Below are 23,842 nucleotides of genomic sequence, written 5' to 3'. Positions count from 1 at the left end.
CCTTCTTGGAAACCAGTCAACCACGAGAGGCATGCTCTGTTCTTTGTTAATAAAAGCCTTTTAGTTACTCTCCTAACTCTCTGTCTTTTATGAGTAATTAATAGCGCATCACCTGAACACTGGACATCTCGACCCCTCCAAGCCCTTCATCCCGACGGTCCGCCTCCTCTAACTTGGTGTGTTTTTTTTTTAAACCCCACAGTGCAGATAGAGGCCATTTCGGCCCATCGAGCCTGCACCGACACATATCCCACCCAATCCCTGTAACCCCTACACCAACACATATCCCACCCTATCCCCGTAACCCCACGTATTTAATCCCCCTAACACTAAGGGTCAATTTATCATAGCCAATCAATCTAACCCGCACATCTTTGGACTGTGGGAGGAAACCGGAGCACCCGGAGGAAACCCACGCAAACACGGGGAGAATGTGCAAACTCCACACACAGTCGCCCGAGGCTGGATTCGAACCCGGGTCCCTGGCGCTGTGAGGCAACAGTGCTAACCACTATGCCACCGTGCCCCTTAAGCCATCGGGAATCCCACACTTCAACAATAAAAATAAGGATTAGGCTAAAAACTGCCTGTTAACTACCTGTTAACAGGCAGTTAATTGGCACTAATCCCCTTCCCACCTCGGGGAGGCGGGTCCCAGTGCGGGTCGGGTACCCGCCTCCTTTGAAACTGGCATGGAGGCGGGACGGGTTCGGGACCCCCGATTTCGAGATTTTAACCCCCCACACGCCTCCAATCCCGCCTCCATGGCCCAATGAACATCCTGCCCAAAGTGTCAAATGTTTGGACACAGCACGTCTGACGCATAGTGGGAGGGTTCAGATTGCCAACTAGCCAGTGAGGAAATGAATTTAAGCCAGTTGAAAGGTAAGTGTGAAAGCGCTCCATTTTCTTGGACCGTGCGACTCTTGGTGTTGGCAGCTCCCAAACCTCTACAATTCTCCATGCATGCTTTTTTTTAAAAAAGGACAAGAATGATTCTTGCTCCAATTTTCCCTTTTAGAGAAGGAGGTAGAGGGGAGAAAATAGAACAACATTCAGCTGCTCCCTGTAGCCACACATTTATGAAATTGAACCAGAACTGCACCACTGTGGTGTATACATTGGTACTGCAGTTGACTGCATGACTGCAACACCTCAGTCAAGTGTAAAGTCCTGGTAATCGTGCACTGCTTTAACATTCGGAGTGCGGTAGGAATTCTCCTTCAATTAGAGTTCTGCAGTTTGCATCAGTATTGCCAAAGGGTGCAAGTGATCAAACAGTTCATGTGTGTGGATTTTCCTTCCCTCTTCTCTCCAAAATTGGCAACCACTTGCATTTATATAGTGCCTTTAACATGGAGAAACTGCCTAACAGAAGTGTAATCGGGCAAAAATTGATGCTGAGCCAAAGAAGGGGATCTTGGGAGGAGGGTAACAAAGCTTGGTCAGAGATGCAAGTTTTAAGGCGGTCTAAAGGAGGAGAGAGAAGGTTAGGGAGGAAAGCCCTGTTCTTAGGGTTAAAATGGCTGAAGGCACGCCCACCAAAAGTGGTGCAAAGGGAGTGAGAGGGATGTGTAAGAGGCCAGAGTTGGAGGAAGAGTTCTTGGAAGATTGTCGGGGTGGAGGAGTTATAGAGTTAGGAAGGGGAAAGGCCATGAATGGATTTCAACATGAAGGTGAGAATTTTAAATTTGAGGCTTTGAGCCATTGCTAGCCTTATGTAGACCAGCAAGAAGAGGGGTGATGGGTGACTTGGTGCAGACTAGGATACCGACAGAGTTTTACAAGCTGAAGTTTATGGAAGATGGAAAGCCAGCCAGGAGAGAATTAAAACAGTCCTGTCTGGAGGTGACAAAGGCATGGATGATGGGCTGAGGGGAGGTGGGGGATGATGTTAGAGTTCGAAGTAGGCCGTCTTTGTGTTGGAGCGGTTATAGGATTGGAAGCTCAGCTCGGGGTCAAAGCGGATGCCGAGGTTGCGAACAGTCCATTTCAATCTGAGGCAACAGCCAGGGAGGGGGATGGAATCTATGATGAGGTTTTGCAATTTGTAGTGAGAACCAACGACAATTGCTTCGATCTTTCAATATTTAACTGGAACTGGGGCTTATCCTGGACTGGATGTCGGACAAGCAGTATGATAACAGAGGCAGTGGAGGGGTTGAGAGAGGTGGTAGAGAGGTAAAGCTCAGCGGCATCAGTGTACATGTGGAACCTGACCCCATGTCTTAAGATAATGTTGCCCAAGGGCAGCATATAGGTGAGGAAGAGGAAGGAGCCAAGGATTGATCCTTGAGGACTGCAGGGGCAGGAAAAGGAGCCATTGCTGGAGATGCTTTAGCTATGATTGAATAGGTAAGAATGAGAGGAAGCAAAGCAAGTTACACTGAGTGGGCAACAGAGTAGAGATGTTGGAGGAGGATGGTGTGGTTGACCGTGTCAAAGAGTGCAGGCAGGGTGAGATGGATGAGGAGGGATAGTGTCAGTCACACAAGATGTCATTGATTAGGGCCGTTTCAGTGCAGAAACTTGATTGGATAGATTCAAGCATGGAGTTGTGAGAAAGATGGGCATGGATTTGGGAGGCCACAAGATGTTCAACGACTTTGGAGAGGAAAAGGAGGATGGAAATGGGCTGGTAGTTGGCAAGGACAGAGGTCAAGAGTCTGTTTTTGAGGAGGGGATGATGGCAGTTTTTAGAAGGAGGGGAACAGTACCTGAAGGGAGAAAACTATTTACAATGTCAGCTAGCATGAGGACCAGGGAGGGAAGCGGGGGGGGGGGGGGGGTCAGCAGTTTAGTGGGAAAGTGGGCAAGGGAGCAGAACGTGGGTCTCGGACAAGATGAACTCCAGCAAGGCATGAGGGGCAATGAGAAACTAGGGAAAGAGGCAGGTTCAGGGGAAGGGCGGGGGATAACCTCGAGGAAGGTGAGGATGTAGCTGAATGGATGGTCTCAATCTTGGTGACAAAGAAGTCTGTGAGCGCTTTGTACTTATTGGTGAGGGTGGAGGGGGCAGGGGAAGAGGAGGTTTAAGGAGACAGTTGGTAGTGGAGAAAAGAAGCCGGGGGCTATCCTTGCTTTCCAGCATGCTCAAGGCCTGATGGTGCTTGATGTGGTCCAGCCAGATCTGGTGATAAATGACCGAACCAGATATACAAACATGTCTGCACATGATCCAAAATGACGAGACTCAACAACATTTGTGTGTCTGATTAGAACCCGTTTATTGTAATTAATTTGGGCCATAAACCCTGAAAACTCCAGTCACAATATTTGCTTTTATCCCATGGATTTTATTCAAGCAAGACCCTACTTCAAAACCCACATCTTTGACCAAGCTTTTGGTGACCCCCCTCTTAATATCTCCTTCTTTGGCTTGGTGTCAATTTTTTGTCTGATTGCACTTCTGTGAAGCACCTTGGAATATTTCTCTGCATGAATGGGGCTGTATAAATGCTAGTCGTTGTTTGCAGTGTATAATGGAGATATTATGGGGGTCACTGTATTTACCCAGAGCCCAGCATTTCCAAGTGTTTCTGAACACATGAGCTCTACACCATCTTCCATCACTTGAGTTGGTGTCGATGCATTATCACGTACCCCCATGTGTTCATTGTTGGGATCTGCGTCCAGGTAGTGAGGGTTAATGTTGAATGGAATCAGACCAATGGCTTTGAATGAAGGCGGAAAGACAGTTGGCATATCATTGGTCGTGCTTATGCTGGCAGTGCCCACGTTTGTTCCAGCACTTGACCCCATGTAAGGAATGCCATCCTGCAAAGTAAACTGTAAATTGTTAATCTTTGATTGAAAACGGCATCTAGTCTTATTTTAATTGCAAACCAAAACATCCACCATCAGAGGCAGCCAGCACACATTGCACGACTTAAGTTGCACCTTACCTACAGACAATACTGACCCAGTGACGGCTTGAGTTAGAGGCATGAATAATTGCACTTATACGACATCGGGTTCTGACAGGACAGTGTGTAGAAACTGGCGGGGAGTGGGGGAGAGGTGTCTGACGCTGAGGTATAAAGAAGCATTTTCTGAGCAGGCAGGGACCATTAGGCTGTATTCAAAGCAACCGACTGCTGCCATCATGTCCTATTTGACCCTGAGCTGAGCTTCTGAAACCCATATCCTCTCCATCACCACGGCCGCCTACATCCATCTCCGCAATAGTGCCTTTCTCTGCCCCTGCCTCAGTTCATCTGCTGCTGTAACCCTCATCCATGCCTTTGTTACCCTCAGACGTGACTATTTCAATGCTTTTCTGACCGGCCTCCTACGCTCTGTAAACCTGAGCTCATCCAAAACTTGGCTGCCTGTATTCTAACTCACACCAAGTCCCGTTCACCCATCACCCCTCTGCTCGCTGACCTACATTGGCTCCCGGTCCGGCAACACCTCATTTGTTTTAAATTCTTATCCTTGTGTTCAAATCCCTCCATCACCTCACTCCTTCCTATCTCTGTAACCTCCTCCAGCCCTACAACCCTCCGAGATCTCTGCGCTCTTCTAATTCTGGCTTCTTGCACATCCCTGATTTTAATCGCTCCACCATTGGCGGCCGTGCCTTCAGCTGCCTAGGCCCTAAGCTCTGGAATTCCCTCCCTAATCCTCTCCCCACCTCTCTCTCCTTTAAGACGCTCCTTAAAACCTACTTCTTTAACCATGCTTTTGGTCACCTGTCCTAATATCTTTTCCTGTGACTCGGTGTCAAATTTTGACTGATAAAAACTTCCCAGGCACTTCACAGGAGTGTTATCACTTTAGAGGAGCTATATAAATTCAAGTTGTTGTTGTTGAGCTGGGGGTGGGGAGCTCTTAACTGGGATCATAACCACACAATCTCTCTGGGTGGGGGAAAGGGGGCCTCTCAACACTGCCGAGCCATTACTGTTGTTTGGCAGTGTAGTGATTTGCCATGCAAGGGGAAACTTCATTGAAAATCCAGGAATGAGTTTTCGCACTACAGCCGGCCACAGTGGGGCTACAACTAGGGTAGAGCTCAGAAAAAACAGCCATCAATGTGTGTGTGTGAAAGAAACAGCCAAATTGCACTTTACTTGAATAAACAGAATTACTATATTGTCCTCGGGTTCAGTGATCTGTATTTATATCATATACATTGCTACAAAGCCACCTAATGGCTCTGGTGTGGAAATGGATGCAGACGCGTAAGGCCAGAGTTCCGTAGCAGGTACGATGCAATCTAACCATGTGTGACATTTAACTCGTAAAGACCCGTCACACCACCACCTGCTGGTATCACAGGTGCTACAGGTGCATCCTTAAAATGGAAAACCTCATGGCGGGGATAACCCACGGATTTCAGTTTATAACTGGTCGACCTCGCATGGTGCTGCACATGGGAGTCACAGCCAAGATTAGTATTCAGGTGAAGTGGGGTTTAGAGGCTGGGGGGTAATTGAACCAGCTATAATTCAGTCCGCATGTTAAAGTTGTACATTCTGCCCTTATTTTTATTACAAATTCTCCTGTTCACATTTATAATGGAAACTGCATACGCCAATTTGTCACGCAGTGATTAGACCCTCTTCCCCGTAGTGGCACTGCAGAGCTTCCAGTGGGGCGTATAATTACAGCGTGAGACATTTACGTGGGCAGTTTCCATTATAAATGTGGCCATGGGAATTTAGTATGGAAAAGGTTGACAGGAAGAGTCTTCAATCTTAAAAAATAATAATACATAGCTATTTTTTCATGCCTGAAAAGACTTTCCTGTGTATCTCTGAAACCAGACTGTTGTCACACAGGGCTTTCAGGAGGCAAAAGGTGTTCCCACCACCTAGAACACCAAACATTACAGTAAGTAAAACGTTAAGTGGAAAAATAATATACACAGAGCAGTGCCTATCCAGGTCCAATGTAACTGGACCCAAAGAAGCTAGATGAACATCTGATCATAAATGGGATTGAAGGCCAATGGGTAAAAGTGGGCATAGATTAGGGGCACTCATTGAATAGCCTGCGGACCAGATGTAGTCCTTGGTCCAATTCCACATCTTCCACATCTGATGCTGTCGCCACTCCCAATCACACTGATATTAGGCTGCTGAACGGTCAAAAGGCTGTTGGTTAATTTGCCTACGATGCCGTTGGCTGCGTGGCCAATAGAATGGCTGGAATATTGGTTTGCATTTGTTGAATGAAACATGTTGCAAAGAATAGTACATAGAGCTGGTCTGAAAAATAGATACATTAGTATATGTGTACCCCCGCACTCACTACACTTAAATAAGTCTGCAGATTTATCGTGAATTCCCAACCGTTAAGAATAGAACAGAAATATAGAACGTTTAAAAGATCCAACTCATTTGCATCTTTCTTCAAGTAGCTCTCCAACAATACTGCTTCAAAGTGATGTACACTGAAACAACCATACTGATGCGGGCCGTAAAATACACCACAGTGCACACTGCAGCATTTTGAGAATTACAGTCAAGTGTAATTGTTACCTCTCTTCAGCTGAGAGATGGATAGCTCAGGGAAGCATATCAAATTGAACCCCAGGCTTTGTTTTTAAAGAGAGTTAGAGGCCTTTAAGTAAAAGCATTAATGAGGGTACTCGGGGGGGGGGGGGGGGGGGGGAACTATTCCTAGGTGTTACATCATTATATTATTACATCGTTAAATGGAACTACTTGTTACATCGTTATATGGAACTACTTTGGTTAGTGTATTTATATTGCTATGTGGCACGCTGTGAAAGGCAGTGTGCAGTGCAAGGTCAGACATCTTGTATCACTCCGCACCATGCAGCAGCAACATCATAAAAGCAAGAATACAACTGAGTGAAAGTCATAAACTAAATGAGTTAAAAGTGTCTGTATTACATAGTAATAAGAACACAAGGAGACACAACATGGTGGCAGCGGTATAAGTGAGTACAACTTGTGCCATACGAACTACGAATAAGACGAAAAGTGAATATATGAGCTGATCGTGAGTGCCGGTGTCTGTGGTGATTGAGCGTGAATCGTACGGGCAACTAAGATGGCGGCTGCAAATGCAACCCCTCATGAACTGGGAAGCCGGCGATATAGTAGAGGCATTCCGTAAGTTCAAACAGAAATGTGACCTTACATTCAAAAGCTTCCTGAAGGGTCTTGCCAACGAAGAAAAGGTTAGTTACATTCTGTTGTGGACAGGAGAAAAAGGTCTAGATTTGTATAATAGCTGGAGTTTGACTGAAGAGGAAAAGGAAAACCCTGCGACAATCTTTGAGAAATTCAGCAACCATCTAGAGCCTAAATCCAATCACCGTATACACAGATACAAATTTCAGAGTCTAAGACAGGAATCCGGTGAAACAGCTGACAATTTCCTGACAAGACTGAGAAATGAAGCCAGTAAGTGTGCATTTAAGAAATGGAGGACCAGCTGATATGGGGGTCAGCGCATGCAGTGGTACAAAAAGCCCTGATATGGAAAGAAAAGCTCAAAATAACAGAGGCTATAGATACTGCAAGAGCTCATGAACCAGCAAATGAGAACGCTGATTTCTCAAACGGCTGACATGCGGACAGCTTCTGAGACGGACAGCAGAGTGGATACAGTGAGAGAAAAGTACAACACACAAAGACATGCACATGACAACGGGAGAAACATGTGCAGAAACTGTGGAAGACCGCACGATTATACAGACAGGAGGAAATGTCCAGCATATGGAACAAGCTGCAATGCATGTGGCAAACTAAACCACTGGGAAAAGAGGTGTAGAACGAAGAAAGAAGGAACATACATCAAAAACAAAGGCGGACAGCAGAACCAGAGAAAGAAACACAATATCCATGCCATGGATGAACAGGATGATGATGATGATGATGGTCATGACAATACACTAAACATCGAAACCATAAAGGTACAGCTTCATGAGATGTCCAGAGCGGAAAATACTCCGAAGAGAGAATTGCACACCATCATCCAAATCGAAGAGGGTCAAAGGTCAGCCCACAACCATCAACTTAAAGTTGAAGCTGGACACGGGCTCAGAGCAACATTCTCCCATTGAGACTGTACCAGCAGATCTTTCCCGAAAACTTGAGAGAAGGTGGCTATCCGAAAAAGGGTTGTTTAAAGGCAAGTAATGTCATGCTGACAGCATACGGGGGGAGTGAGATTAAACAACTCGGAATAACCTTTGTCAAAGGGACATGTAAAAGAAAGAACAGCAACTGCATGTTCTATGTCACCAACACTGAGGGGCCAGCGATCCTGGGATTAAACAGCTGCGAGAAGTTGAGATTGATCTCAGTGAATCACGAGCTGACGGAAACGTCATTGAAGATAGACAGCAACACCCCACTGGAGAATCGCCCACAAATCGAGTAAAAAAGACTTGATAGACATGTATCCGGAATGTTTCGATGATACAGTGGGATGTTTCGGAGATTTCCAATACCACATCACCATCGATCCAGAGGTAAAGCCCGTTATCCATGCTCCACGAAAAGTACACATCGAGCTGAAGGCAAAGCTTGAAAGAGAGCTAAAGGAGATGGAAGAAAAGGGAGTGATCGTAAAGGTCACTGAACCCACAGACTGGGTAAATTCAATTGTGGTACGAGAAAAGCTAAACGGGTGTCTCAGAATATGTTTGGACCCCAAAGATCTAAACCAGGCGATAAAGAGGGACCACTATCCCACCCCAACGCTAGAGGAGATTACGCCATCACTGGCAGGAGCCAAGGTTTTCTCAAAACTAGATGCCAGAAATGGATATTGGAACGTGAAGTTGGATGAGGAATCAACAACGCTGACAACATTTAACACACCATTTGGGCGTTACAAATTCCTGCGGCTACCATTCGGGTTAAAGGTCAGTCAAGATATCTTTCAACAGAAAGTAGACGAGACATACAGAGGCTGTGGAGAAGCTATAGGAATAGCTGATGATATTCAGATCTATGGAGCAGATAAAAGAGACCATGATATGCACCTACATGAGGCCATGGAGCATACCAGGAAGGCTGGCATCATGTTAAATGCTGATAAGTGCATAGTTAAAGTCAAGGAATGCCAATTCTTCGGTATGATTTACACACCAGAGGGAGTCAAGCCAAGTCCTGAGAAGATTGCGGCGATTGCTGAAATGAAACCACCCAACGATAAAGAGCTGAGGAGTTACCTCGGCTTGGTCCAATACGTGAGTTCTTTCACCCCAAACATGTCGGAACATAAAACAAATCTCAGAGAGCTAATGAAAGAAGACGCCGAATACCAGTGGTCTGAATCACATGATGGGAATTTCAAACAACTTAAAGAATTGTTGTGCAAAGAAACAAGTCTGTCATATTATGACAGAAGAAAACCAGTCACTCTACAAGTAGACGCTTCTACCAGAGGACTAGGGGCAGCTCTTGTGCAGGAAGGAAAGCCAATAGCTTTCGCATCAAAGGCCTTGACACCAGCCGAGATGAGATACGCCAACATAGAAAGAGAACTATTAGCAGTAGTGTATGGATGCGAGAAATTCCATACATACCTGTATGGAAGGCAGTTTACAATAGAGAGTGACCATCGTCCACTAGAACAGATCTACAAGAAGAATCTGTGCAAAGCACCTACAAGACTGCAAAGACTACTTCTAAGGCTCCAAAGCTACGACTTCACGCTTAAATATAAGCCAGGAAAGGAAATGGTGCTAGCAGATGCATTGTCTCGATTGTCACCATATGAGAAACACAAGGTGGAGGGTCTAACAGTAAAAATCTACCACCTAGTGAGTGTTACCCCTACAAAGCTCAGTCAAATCAGAGATGAGACTAGCAAAGATGAGGAATTGCAACTACTCACACAACAAGTGATACAGGGGTGGCCGGAGAGAATCCAGCAGGCACAGGCGACAATTCATCAATACTGGACGATTAGCGACGGCATCGCAATAGAAGACGGTATTCTCCTTGCTGGATCGAGGATCATCGTGCCAAAGACGATGCAAACAGAACTTCTCCATCTAATACACGAAGGCCACATGGGAATGGAGAAATGCAAGCTGAGAGCCAGATCAGCTGTATACTGGATAGGCATGTACAAAAATATCAAACAGATGGTTTCTGCATGTGGTATATGCCAGAAATACAGAAATGCACAACAGAAAGAGGAGATGATACCTAGTGAAATACCGTCAAGACCATGGCACACTGTTGGGGCAGATCTCTTCATGTGCAATCAAGAATGGTACCTCATAGTGACAGATTACTATTCCAAGTTTCCTTTTGTGAGAAGGATGAAAGATCTGAGCGCCACAACTACCACCAAAATTGCAAAGAGCTTGTTTGCTGAACAAGGAATCCCAGAAAAGGTAACCTGTGACAATGGAACCCAGTTCACATCGAGTGAATTCAGAGCTCTGGCAGAAAAGTATGGGTTCAAAATAGTAACCTCATCCCCACATTTCCCAAGGGGACATGGGTTCATCGAAAGACAGATCCAGACTGTCAAGAGAACTCTCATCAAAAGTAGTGAGATGGGGGAAGACCAAGACCTTGCCCTCCTATCACTCAGATCAACACCACTGAAAGCAGAAATGAAATCACCTGCGGAATTGCTGAATGGGAGGAAGTTTAAGACTACCCTACCAGCAAAAATACATCCTCCCCAGGACCAGGAGGACTTCAGACAGAAGCTGGCAGAAGCACAAGTCGTAGGGAGCAAACATTATGACAAACATGCAAAGATGCTACCAGAATTGCTGAATGGGCAATCAGTGCATGTGCAAGACCCGGTGTTGAAAACCTGGAATCCAGCCAAGGTCATTGGAAAAGCTGATACTCCAAGATCTTACTTCGTAGAGACCGAACCTGGTAACCAATACAGACGGAGCAGACTCCACGTCAGACCTTCACCTGAACTGGTTAAGCAGCAGACAACAGCAACAACATTGACAACACCAGCTACCACAAGCAGTACAATGCCAGAAACAAGCACCACAAATCAAACAACCACGAGCATGCACACTCCAACTCCAAGTGCGACAGCAACAACAACAACAAGAGCGGAACACACCAAAACACCGCAGAGAGGAGTGGTCACCACCAAATCCACAAGATGGAGGGACAATATCCAACTACCTGAGCGATATCGCGAATAAGAAAAGAAAACTCACGATTCTTTGTATTTGATAATAGTTTAGATATAATATTTTTTTTAATTTAATTAAATTTCATGTTTTCGTTTTTTTGAGAAAGAGGGATGTTACATTGTTATTATTACATCGTTAAATGGAACTACTTGTTACATCGTTATATGGAACTACTTTGGTTAGTGTATTTATATTGCTATGTGGCACACTGTGAAAGGCAGTGCGCAGTGCAAGGTCGGACATCTTGTATCACTCCGCACCATGCGGCAGCAACATCATAAAAGCAAGAATACAACTGAGTGAAAGTCATAAACTAAATGGGTTAAAAGTGTCTGTATTACATAGTAATAAGAACACAAGGAGACACAAAACTAGGCTTAATCATGTTAGTGTGAAATATGTATTTTCTAAAGTCTTTATTGTTTGGGAAAATCTTATTTCCAACATGGTTTTAGCTGTGTCAACTGACTGAAGAAAAAGATGGTGTCTGATTTAAAAAAAAAATATTTTGAGCAATTTGGCTCCGTTTTTGCTTTTCTTATAAGTTTCCCTCACTGCTTATATAGATATAGTTCTGATCTGTTGCTGTTTTTACCAATACAGAATCAGCTGCAGGGAATTTGCACATCAAAATGCAATGCTGAAATGAGACACAGCAAGTGTGAGAAAAAGGTGAGCTGACATATAACTTTCAATATTTAACTGGCCGATTGTCCATGGTGGTGGTTGTAAGTCACCCGATGCACTGTTTTGAGGATATGTGTTATACCATGTAAATCACAATTTATTATTCTGCCAAAGTAAAAGAAATTAAGAAATAACTTATAGAATCATAGAATGATACAGCACAGAAGGAGGCCAATTCGCCCAACATGAATGTGCCGGCTCTTTGGTAGAGCTCACCAATTAGTCCCACTCCCCCGCTCTTTCCCCGTAGCCCTGTAACTTTTTTCCCTTCAAGTATTCATCCAATTCCCTTTCAAAGTTACTATTGAACCTGCTTCCATCACCATTTCAGGCAGCGCATTCCAGATCACAACAACTCGCTGCGTAAAAAAATGTTTCCTCATGTCGCCTCTTTTTTTTGCTAATCACCTTAAATCTGTCCTCTGGTTACCGACCCTTCTGCCACTGGAAACAGTTTCTCCTTATTTACTCTAATAAATCTCCTCTTAACATTCTCTGCTCTAAGGAGAACAACCACAGCTTCTCCACAGAACTGAAGTCCTTCATCCCTGGTACCATTCCAGTAAATCGCCACTTCACCTTCTCTGAGGCCTTGACATCATTCCTAAAGTGCGATGCCCAGAATTGGACACAATTCTCCAGCTGAGGCCTAACCAGTGTTGTATAAAAGTTTAGCATAACTTCCTTGCTGATGTACTCTATTCCTCTATTAATAAAGCCAAGGATCCCATGTGCTTTTTTAACAGCCTTCTTAACTTGTCCTGCCACCTTCAATGATTTGTGTACATACATCCCCGTCTCTCTCTGTTCCTGCACCCCCTTTAAAATTGTACCATTTAGTTTATATTGCCTCTCCTCATTCTTCCTACTAAAATGTAATATTTCACATTTCCCTGCATTAAATTTTATCTGCCATGTGTCTGCCCATTTCACCAGTCTGTCTATGTCCTCATGAAGTCTGTTACTATCCTCCTCATTGTTTACTGCATTTCTGTGTTTCGTGTCATCTACAAACTTTTATGTTATGCCCCGTACACCCAAATCCAGGTTATTAATGTATATAAAAAAGAGCAGTGGTCCTAATACCAACCCCTGGGGAACACCACTGTGTACCTCCCTCCAGTCTGAAAACAACCGTTCACCACTACTCTTTGCATTCTTTCCCGTGGCCAATTTTGTATCCATACTAACGCTGTCCCTTTAATCCCATGCGCTTTAATTTTGCTAGCAAGTCTATTATGTGGAACTTTGTCAAACGCCTTTTGAAAGTCCATATACACAACATCAACTGCACTACCCTCATCAACCCTCTCCATTACTTTATCAGAGAACTCAATCAAATAAGTCAAATACGATTTACCTTTAACAATCTGTACTGACTTTCATTTATTAGCCCATACTTTTCCAAATGCCAATTAATTTTGTCCTGGATTATTGTCTCTAAAAGTTTCCCCACTACCAATGGTAGACTGACTGGCCAGATGTATCCCTCTCCCCTTTTTTCAACAGAAGTGTAACATTTGCAATCCTCCGGTCCTCTGACACCACCCCCCTATCCAAGGAGCATTGGAAAATTGTGGTCAGCAATGTCCCCTCTAATTTTGTTTGGCCCTGTGTGGTCCCTTTAAGGGGCTGTGCAGGCCATTCAAAATACGGAGCGTGGACGGTTTTTGTACTGAAATGCTGGCTGCACGGGTTCCCTGGAGCACTGCTCGGCCGCACAGCTTACAGGGGACATTGCTGGTTAAAGCCTCCACAATTTCCACCCTTACTTCCCTCATTATCCTAGGATGCATCCCACCCGGACCGGGTGACTTTTCTACTTTGAGGACTTCCAACCTTTTAAGTACCTTCTCTTTATCTATTTTTATCCTATCCAATATCGCTACCGCCTCCTCCTTTACTGCTACATTGGCAGCATCTTCTTCTCCAGTGAAGACAGATGCAAGGTACTCATTTAGTACCTCAGCCATGCCCTCTGCCTCCATAAGAATATCTCCTTTTTGGTTCCTAATTGACCCCACCCTTCCTTTGACTACCCTTTTACTATTTATATGTTTCTAAAAGACGTTTGGGTTCCCTTTTATATTGGCCGCTAATATATTCTCATGTTCTCTCTTTACCCCTCATTCCCTTTTTTAGATCATCTCTGTATTTTCTATATTCAGCGTGGTTCTCTACTGTATTATAAACCTTACAATTGTCATAAGCCTAAGGGTATTTAGGTGTCATTTTCACCTCTATATCTTTAGTCATCCAGGGAGCTCTAGCTTTGGATGCCCTTCTTTCCCCCCTCATGGGAATGTGTCTACCCTGTACTCGAACCATCTCCTCTTTGAAGTCCTCCCATTGTTCAATTATTGTTTTGCCTACCAATTTTTTGATTCCAATCCACCTGGGCCAGATCCCTTTTCAACTCACTGAAGTTAGCCCACCCCCCCAGTTAAGTATTTTTACGCTTGATTGTTCCTTGTCTTTTTCCATAACTATTCTAAAGCTGATGATATTATGATCACTGTTCCCCAAATGCTCCCCCACTGAAAAGATGCTCCACCTACTCCATTTCATTCCCAGAAATAGATCCAGCACTGCTTCCTTCCTCATCGGGCTGGAAACACACTGATCAAGAAAGTTCTCTTTTACGCATTTCAAGAATTTATCCTCCTCTTTGCCTTTTATACTGTTACTATCCTAGTCAATATTAGGATAATTGAAGTCCCCCATTATCATTACACTGTAGTTCTTGTGTCCTTATGTAGCTTGCCTGAAAATTTGCTCCTCTATCTCCATCCCATTATTTGGTGGCCTATAGCTCTACTATTGTTCCTTAATTCTAACCAAATAGATTCTGTCTTTGACCCCTAAACTACATCAACCCTCTCCAGCACTACAATAATTTCTTAGATCAATACTGCCACCCACTCCATTTTTCCCTTCCCTATCTTTCCTGAATATCTTGTAGCCGGGAATATTAAGTTCCCAATCCTCCCCTTCTTTGACCCAGGTCTCTGTTATTACCATTATATCATACTCCCATTCGGCAACTTGTGCCTGCAGCTCACCAACCTTATTTACCATGCTCTGTGCATTAACCCACAGGCACACCAAACCCATCTCAAACTGCTGCACATTTTCTGATCCCTCCTATTTCTGAACAATTCTTTATTCTAGTACTATTTGCCTCTCCCTGTCCCCTGTGCACCTTGTTTCTCCTCTCTAATGTTTCATCCTGGTGCCCATCTCCCTGCTAAATTGGTTTAAACCCTCCGCCACAGCACTAGTTAACCTTCCCGTGAGAACATTGGTCCCAGCTCTGTTGAGGTGCAACTGTCCACCTTGAACAGGCCCCTCCTGCCCAGAGCTGCTCCCAATGCCCCAGGAATCCAAAGCCCTTCTTCCTCCACCAGTTCTCCAGCCACAAATTAAGCTGTCTTATCCTACTATTCCTATACTCACTAGCGCGTGGCATTGGTAGTAATCCAGAGATAACTACCTTTGAGGTCCTGCTTTTTTATTTCCTTCCTAGCTCCTGAAACTCTGACTGCAGGACCTCAACCCTTTTCCTTCCTAAGTCATTAGTTCCCACATAGATCACAACTTCTGGCTGTTCCCCATTGTGCCACAAAAGGTTCTGCACCCTCTTAGTGATGTCCTTTACCCTGACACAAGGTGGGGCAACACGCCATGCGGATCTTGTGTCGTTGGTTGCAGAAACACCTGTCCATAGAAACATAGAAGATAGGAGCAGGAGTAGGCCATTCGGCCCCTCGAGCCTGCTCCACCATTCAATGCGATCATGGCTGATCATCCAAATTCAGTACCCGGTCCCTGCGTTCTCCCCATACCCCTTGCTCCCTTTAGCCTTAAGAAACATTCCGGATACATGTCTATCAAGTCTTTTTTACTCTTGATTGGCCTCTACTGTCTTCTGTGGTAGAGAATTCCACAGGTTCACCACTCTCTGGGTGAATAAATTCCTCCTCATCTCTGTCCTAAATGGCCTACCCCTTATCCTTAGACTGTGACCCCTGGTTCTGGACTCTCCGACCATCGGGAACATCCTTCCTGCATCTAGTCTGTCCAGTCCTGTCAGAATTTTATAAGTTTCAATGAGATCCCCTCTCATTCTTCTAAACTCCAGCGAGTACAAGCCCAATCGACCCATTCTCTCCTCATACGTCATTCCTGCCATCCCAGGTATCAGCCTGGTGAATCTTCGCTGAACTCCTTCCATGGCAAGAACATCCTTCCTCAGATAAGGCGACCAAAACTGCACACAATACTCAAGATGTGGTCTCACCAAGGCCCTGTATAACTGCAGCAAGACATCCTTGTTCCTGTACTCAAACCCTCTCGCTACGAAGGCCAACATGCCATTTGCCTTCTTAACCGCCTGCTGCACCTGCACGCTTACCTTCAGCGACTGGTGCACAAGAACACCCAGGTCTTGTTGCACTTCCCCTTCTCCCAATCTATTGCCATTCAGATAATAATCTGCCTTTCTGTTTTTGCCACCAAAGTGCATAACCTCGCATTTATCCACGTTATATTGCATCTGCCATGCTTTTGCCCAATCACCCAACCTGTCTAAATCATCCTGGAGTTTCTCGGCATCCTCCTCACAGCACACATGCCCACCCAGCTTTGTGTCGTCGGCAAATTTGGAGATATTACATCTAGTTCCCTTGTCTAGATCATTAATATATATTGTGAATAGCTGGGGCCCAAGGACCGATCCCTGCGGTACCCCACTAGTCACTGCCTGCCACTCGGAAAAAGACCCGTTTATTCCAACTCTTTGCTTTCTGTCTGCCAACCAGTTCTCTATCCAAGTCAATACCTTGCCCCCAATCCCATGTACCTTAACTTTACACGCTAATCTCTTATGCGGGACCTTATCGAAAGCCTTCTGAAAGTCCAAATACACCACATCCACTGGTTCTCCCTTATCTATTTTACCAGTTACATCCTCAAAAAATTCCAGTAGATTAGTCAAGCACGATTTACCTTTTGTAAATCCATGTTGACTTTGTCCGATCCTGTCACTGTTTTCCAAGTGCTCTGCTATTACATCTTTTATAATGGACTCTAGCATTTTCCCCACTACTGATGTCAGGCTTACCGGTCTGTAATTCCCCATTTTCTCTCTACCACCTTTTTTGAAAAGTGGGGTAACATTAGCTACCCTCCAATCCATGGGTACTGTTCCAGATTCCATCGAATGCTGGAAGATGATCAGCAAAGCATCAACTATTTCTAGGGCCACTTCCTTAATTACCCTAGGATGTAGATTATCAGGCCCTGAGGATTTATCGGCCTTCAATGCCATCAATTTCCCTAACACCACTTCCCTACAAATACTGATTTCTTTCAGTTCCTCCCTTTCATCAGATCCTATGTTCCCCGACACCTCTGGGAGGTTATTTGTGTCCTCCTTTGTGAAGACAGAACCAAAATATGTATTTAATTGGTCAGCCATTTCTTTGTTCCCCATGATAAATTCCCCTGATTCTGACTGCAAGGGACCTATGCTTGACTTCACCAATCTTTTTCTCTTCCCATATCTATAAAAGCTTTTACAGTCAGTTTTTATGTTCCCTACAAGCTTACTCTCATATTCTATTTTCCCTTTCTTAATTAATCCCTTTGTCCTCCTTTGTTGAATCCTAAACTGCTCCCAATCCTCAGGTTTACTGCTTTTTCTGGCCAATTTATATGTCCTCTCCTTGGATCTTATGCTATCCCTAATTTCCCTTGTTAGCCACGGTTGAGTCACCTTTTTTGTTTTATTTTTATGCCAAACTAGGATGAACAAATTCTGTAGTTCATCCATGCGGTCTTTGAATGTTTGCCATTGCCTATCCACCATCAACCCTTTGAGTGACATTCCCCAATCAATCCTACCCAACTCGCGCCTCAGACCATCGTAGTTTCCTTTATTTAAATTTAGGACCCTAGTCTCTGAGTCGACTACTTCATTCTCCATCTTAATGAAGAATTCGATCATATTATGATCGCTCCGACCCAAGGGGCCTCGTACAACAAGATTGCTAATCAATCCTTTCTCATTACATAATACCCAGTCTAAGATGGCCTGATCTCTGGTTGGTCCATCCCCCTGACTATCGAAGCCTCTATGACCACTGCATTTCTACACTTTGCTGTGCCCCCAGTGCAGCCATTTGCCCCACAGTGCCATTAGTGTGCTCTAGAGTCTAGACAGGAAAGATAGGGATAATGGTAGGGGGGCGAAGTAGCCTTAGTGATTAAGGATGAAATCACTTCAATGATAAGAGAGGATACAACAAGAGGTAAGCAAGCAATGGAGACTTTATGGATAGAATTAAGAAATAGGAAAGGATTTAAGACTATAGTGGGAGTTGTGCATAGCCCCCTGGTTGCAGCTGCGAAGTGCTAGAATGTATAAATGCAGAGATTAGACAAGCGTGTAGCAAAGGCATAGTGGTTTGAATGGGAGATTTTAACTTTCATATAGATTGGGATAAGCAGGCTAGCACCTGCCAGAAAGGTAGTGAATTTCTTGAGTGTGTCCGGGATAGTTTTCTACACAATATGTTCCAGAAGCAACAAGGGGGCATGCCATATTAGATTTAGTAATGAGTAATAAGCCAGATTTAGTTAACAGCCTTACAGTGCGGGAACATTTATCCAATAGCGATCATAACATGATCGAGTTCAACGTAATGTTTGAAAGGGAGAAACGCGAAACAGCTACTAAGATTCTATGTTTAGGTAAGGCCAACTTCAATGGGATAATACAGAGACTGTCCACAATAAACTGGGCAAATCTGTTAATGGGTAAAATGACAGATCATCAGTGGGAGATGTTCAAAAAAGAATTTACAGGAAACTTTGTGCTATCCGGCACCCATGGGACCGAGCTACTGCCGTTTTTTAAAAAGCTCCGGATAGACCAGCGTCAATGTTATCAGATAGGAGCTTTTCATCGCAGTATCTGACCACAAACACTGTTGCTCAGCAACAGCTTGTAAACACTCGGCCCAGTAGCTTGGAAGCGTCTCTGAAGCTGTTGCTAAGCGACAAAGACGCTTTCCAGAGCCTGCCTGTGAAAAGAATGCTAGGAGAAAAAAAAACACCTAACCAAAACGGCTGCTGATTTCTGCCGTTAGATCAAAGTTGCCGGACATTCAACTTCCGGATAGCACAAAGTTTCCTGTAATGTGATACAGAACCAGTTCATACCCTGAGGGGCAAGAGCTCTACTTGCCAAAAAACAGCCATAGACAACTGAAGAGGTGAGGGACAGCATAAAACTAAAAGAGAAAGCATACAATGCAAAAAATAGCACAGATTCTAGCGAAAGGGAAAGATACAAAGAAAAGGAAAGGGTCACAAAACAGATAGTAAGAGCTACAAAAAGGGAGTATAAAAAGAAACTTAAGAACATAAGAAATAGGAGCAGGAGTAGGCCAATCGGCCCCTCGAGCCTGCTCCGCCATTCAATAAGATCATGGCTGATCTGATCCTAACTGCCAATCCACTATCACAGAACCATCTCCTGAATCTAACAGAATTAGACACACGAAATAGGAGCAGGATCAGGCTACACGGCCCCTGGGCCCGCTCCGCTACCCACAGGGCCATGACCGATCCAAACCTAGACTCATGTCCAAATTCCTGCCTGCTCCCCGTAACCCTTAATTCCCTTTACTTCTCGGAAACTGTCTATTTCTGTTTTAAAGTTATGTAATGATGTAGCTTCGACAGCTTTTTGGGGCAGCATATTCCATGGACCTACCACCCTCTGAGTGAAGTAGTTCCTCCTCATCTCAGTTTTGAAAGAGCAGCCCCTTATTCTAAGACTATGCCCCCTAGTTCTAGTTTCACCCATCATCGGGAACATCCTCCCCGCATCCACCCGATCCAACCCCTTCACAATCTTATATGTTTCAATAAGATCGCCTCTCATTCTCCTGAACTCCAATGAGTAGAGTCCCAATCTACTCAACCTCTCCTCATATGTCCATCCCCTCATCCCCGGGATTAACCGAGTGAACCTTCTTTGTACTGACTCGAGAGCAAGTATGTCTTTTCTTAAGTATGGACACCAAAACTGTACGCAGTATTCCGGGTGCGGTCTCACCAATACCTTGTACAACTGAAGCAATACCTCCCTATTTTTATATTCTATCCCCCTTGCAAGGGATATCAAAATCAACACAAAGAATTTTTACAAATATATTAGGAAAAAGAGGGTGGTCAGGAGCAATGTTGGCCCTGTGAAAATTGATAACGGTGATATGATCAATGATAATAAGGAAATGGCGGACATGTTGAATAATTACTTTGTGTCAGTATTTACAGTAGAGGAAGAGGATAGCATGTTGGAAATCCCAAGGAAACTAATATTGAATCAGGGACTCAATAAAATTAACGTAAGCAAAATAACAGTGAGGAAGAAAATAATGGTACTAAAGAGTGAGAAATCCCCAGGACCAGATGGTTTCCATCCCAGGGTTTTAAAGGAAGTGGGTGAGCACATTGCAGATGCCCTAACTATAATCTTCCAATGTTCCCTTGATTCAGGAATCATTCCTTTAGATTGGAAAATTGCGCATGTCACTCTGCTATTTAAGAAAAGCAAGAGAGGGAAACTAAGGAATTATAGACCAGTTAGCCCTAACATCAATTGTCGGGAAATGACTAGAGCCTACAATTAAGGATAGGGTGACTGAACACCTCAAATTTTTAGTTGATCGGAGAGAGCCGGCATGGATTTTTGAAAGGTAGATCATGCCTGACAAACCTGATTGAATTTTTGGACGAGGTGATTAAAGTAGTGGACAGGGGAATGTCTATGAATGTTATTTATATGGACATCCAGAAGGTATTTGATAAAGTCCTAGATAAGATTATTAACTAAGGTAGAAGCCCATGGAATTGAAGGCAAATTACTAACCTGGATAGGAAATTGGCTGAGTGGCATGAGAGTACCTACCCATTATCGATAATGGATAGGTACTCTAATTGGCAGGATGTTACTAGTGGTGTCCCGCAGGGATCTGTGTTGGGGCCTTAACTATTCACAGTATTTATAATGACTTAGATGATGGCATAGAAAGTCACATATCCAAATTTGCCGATGACGCAAAGATAGGTGGCATTGTAGGCAGTGTAGATGAGACATAAAATTACAAAGGGACATCAACAGATTAAATGAAGGGGCAAAACTGGCAAATAGATTTCAATGTAGGCAAATGTGAAGACATCCACTTTGGACCTAAAAAGGATAGATACAGGGTACTTTCTAAATGGTGAAAAGCTAAAAACAGTGGAGGTCCAAAGAGACTTGGGGGTCCAGGTACACAGATCATTAAAATGTCATGAACAGGTACAGAAAATAATCAAAAAGTCTAATGGAATGCAGCCTTTATATCTGGAGGACTAGAGTACAAGGGGGTTGAAGTTATGCTGCAGTTATACAAAACCCTGGTTAGACCACACCTGGAGTACTGTGAGCAGTTCTGGGCACCACACTTTGCGAAGGATGTATTGGCCTTGGAGGGAGTGCAGCGTAAATTTACCAGAATGATACCCGGACTTCAAGGGTTAAGTTACGAGGAGAGGTTACACAAATTAGGGCTGTATTCCCTAGAATTTAGACGGTTAAGGGGTGATCTGATCGAAGTTTTCAAGATATTAAAGGGAACAGATAGGGTAGATAGAGAGAAACTATTTTTGCTGGTTGGGGATTCTTGGAATGGGGGCATAGTCTAAAAATCAGAGCCAGATACTTCAGAAGTGAATTTAGGAAATACTTCTACACACAAAGTGTGGTAGAAGTTTGGAACTCTCTTCCACAAATGGCAATTAATGCTAGATCAATTGTTAATTTTAATCGGAGATTGATAGATTTTTGTTAACCAAAGTTATTAAGGGATATTGGCCAAAGGCGGGTATATGGAGTTAGGTCGCAGATCAGCCAGGATCTCATTGAATGGCGGAACAGGCTCGAGGGGCTCAATGGCCTACTGTTCCTATGTAGTATAAATCTGGAACTCTCTCCCCCAAAAAGCTATTGAGGCTGGGGGACTCAATTGAAAAGTTCAAAAACTGAGATTGATAGGTTTTTTTTTAGGAAAGGTTATTCAGGGTTACAGAACCAAGGCAGGTAAATGGAGTTAAGATACATGATCTAATTGAATGGCAGAACTGGCTCGAGGGGCTGAATGGCCTACTCCTGTTCCTTTGTCATATTTTGCTGAGCCCCAGGCTAGCATCTATATCAGAAGTTAAAACTCAGCCTCAAACAATCTTGGTCTACTCTTGATTATCAGCCAATTACTGGTTCTGGCTGGGGGAGAGAGGGAGACTCTCCATCCCTAACCTTATGGCATATAACTGAGGATCCACTGTGTACAAATGCCCCCCCCAAATTCTATTATCTGCTCCTGGCAATGTTCTAGGTAGCCACCTCCATCCAAAGTCGAGTTTGAAACCAGAAGTGCCCTGCGTTTCATCTCGAGTCACCTCTGAAAATGTTTTCCTGTATAATTCCTGGAAAGTGAAAATAGAAGTTGGAAAACAAATCTTTTGCCATGTAAAAATTTCTGGACATGGAAGTTAAGGTTTCGATTTCACGGGTTCCTACATTGAAAGGTGGTACGTTTAATGAAAGCCAGATTTCCAGGGACTGGGTTGTGCCATGGGTATGTTATTGCTATCTCACTTCCAACTTTTGGGCAATAACACAATGCCAAACCAGCTTCAGTAACGAATATAAAACATTATTTAGAGTGGAATGGCTGGCTGAAATACAAGGGATTATTTGGTTTTTAGGATTATAATACTGGATAACCCAGCGTTACTGTCTTCAATTTGGATGTGTTTATATCCGTGTTGATTCTCGATCCCTATGTTCCATATTAGAAAGAAAGACTTATATTTATACAGCGCTCTTCACAACCTCCGCACGTCCTGAAGCACTTTACAGCCAATTAAGTACCTTTGAAGTGTAGTCACTTTTATAGAGTAGGAACACGACAGCCAATTTGTGCACAGCAAGCTCCCACAAACAGCAGTGTTAATGACCAGATAATCTGTTTTAGTGATGTTGATTGAGGTATAAATATTGGCCAGGACACCGAGGAGAACTCCCCTGCTCTTCTTCGAAAGGCCTCCTGGCCTCGGTTTAACATTTCATCTGAAAGACAACACCTCTAATAGTGAAACAACAAGAACAACTGGCTAGAGTCATACCTAACACAAAGGAAGATGTTTGTGGTTGTTGGAGGTCAATCATCTCAGCCCCAGGATATCGTTGCAGGAGTTCCTCAGGGCAGTGTCCTAGGCCCAACCATCTTCAGCTGCTCCAACAACACTCAAGGAACTTGACACCATCCAGAACAAAGCAGGCCGCTTGATTGGCTCCCCATCCACCACCTTAAACATTTACTCCCTCCACCACCGGCACACCGTGGTTGCAGTGTGCACCATCTACAAGATGCACTGCAGCAACTCGCCAAACCCGCAACCTGTACCACCTAGAAGGACAAGGGCAGCAGGCTTGGGAACACCACCACCTCCAAGTTCCCCTCCAAGTCACACACCAGCCTGACTTGGAAGTATATCACTGTTCCTTCATTGTCACTGGGTCAAAATCTTGGAACTCACTCCCTAACAGCACTGTGGAAGCACCTTCACCACATGGACTGCAGCGGTTCAAGAAGGCGGCTCACCACCACCTCCTCATGGGCAATTAGGGATGGGCAATAAATGCTGGCCTTGCCAGTGACACCCACAACCCAGGAATGAATTTAAAAAAAAACTAGCCTCCCAAATCCGCTACCTCCACCACATAGAAGGACAAAGGCAGCAGATGTGTGGGAACACCAGTCCCTCCGAAATCCCCTCCGTCTCACACCATCCTGACTTAGACATCTATTGCCGTTCCTTCATCCTGGAACTCCCTATCTCACAGCACTGTAGGAGCACCTACACCTCAGGGACTGCAGCGGTTCAAGAAGGCGGCTCACCACCACCTCCTCAAGGGCAACT

General features: G+C 44.3%; 1 protein-coding gene across 1 annotated transcript; it reads right to left on the bottom strand.

Annotated features, from left to right (window-relative positions):
- Window positions 1–3,251: 3,251 nt before the first annotated feature.
- Window positions 3,252–22,335, bottom strand: LOC147120011 (alpha-aspartyl dipeptidase). The gene is made up of 5 exons (XM_085984191.1): window positions 22,206–22,335; window positions 19,053–19,072; window positions 12,523–12,547; window positions 5,742–5,818; window positions 3,252–3,780 (listed from the first exon to the last, which is right to left on the bottom strand). Exons 1-5 carry the CDS (start codon window positions 22,303–22,305, stop codon window positions 3,460–3,462), a joined length of 543 nt encoding a protein of 180 aa, XP_085840317.1. The 5' UTR covers window positions 22,306–22,335; the 3' UTR covers window positions 3,252–3,459.
- Between the last annotated feature and the right edge of the window lie 1,507 nt (window positions 22,336–23,842).

The sequence above is a fragment of the Somniosus microcephalus genome, chromosome 4 (assembly GCF_052327205.1).
Source record: "Somniosus microcephalus isolate GS21.2 chromosome 4, FLI_Smic_1.0, whole genome shotgun sequence".
In the NCBI taxonomy this organism is placed as follows: Eukaryota; Metazoa; Chordata; class Chondrichthyes; order Squaliformes; family Somniosidae; genus Somniosus; species Somniosus microcephalus.
The sequence above is the reverse complement of the archived record's forward strand: the minus strand, read 5'-3'. Positions and strand labels throughout refer to the sequence as shown.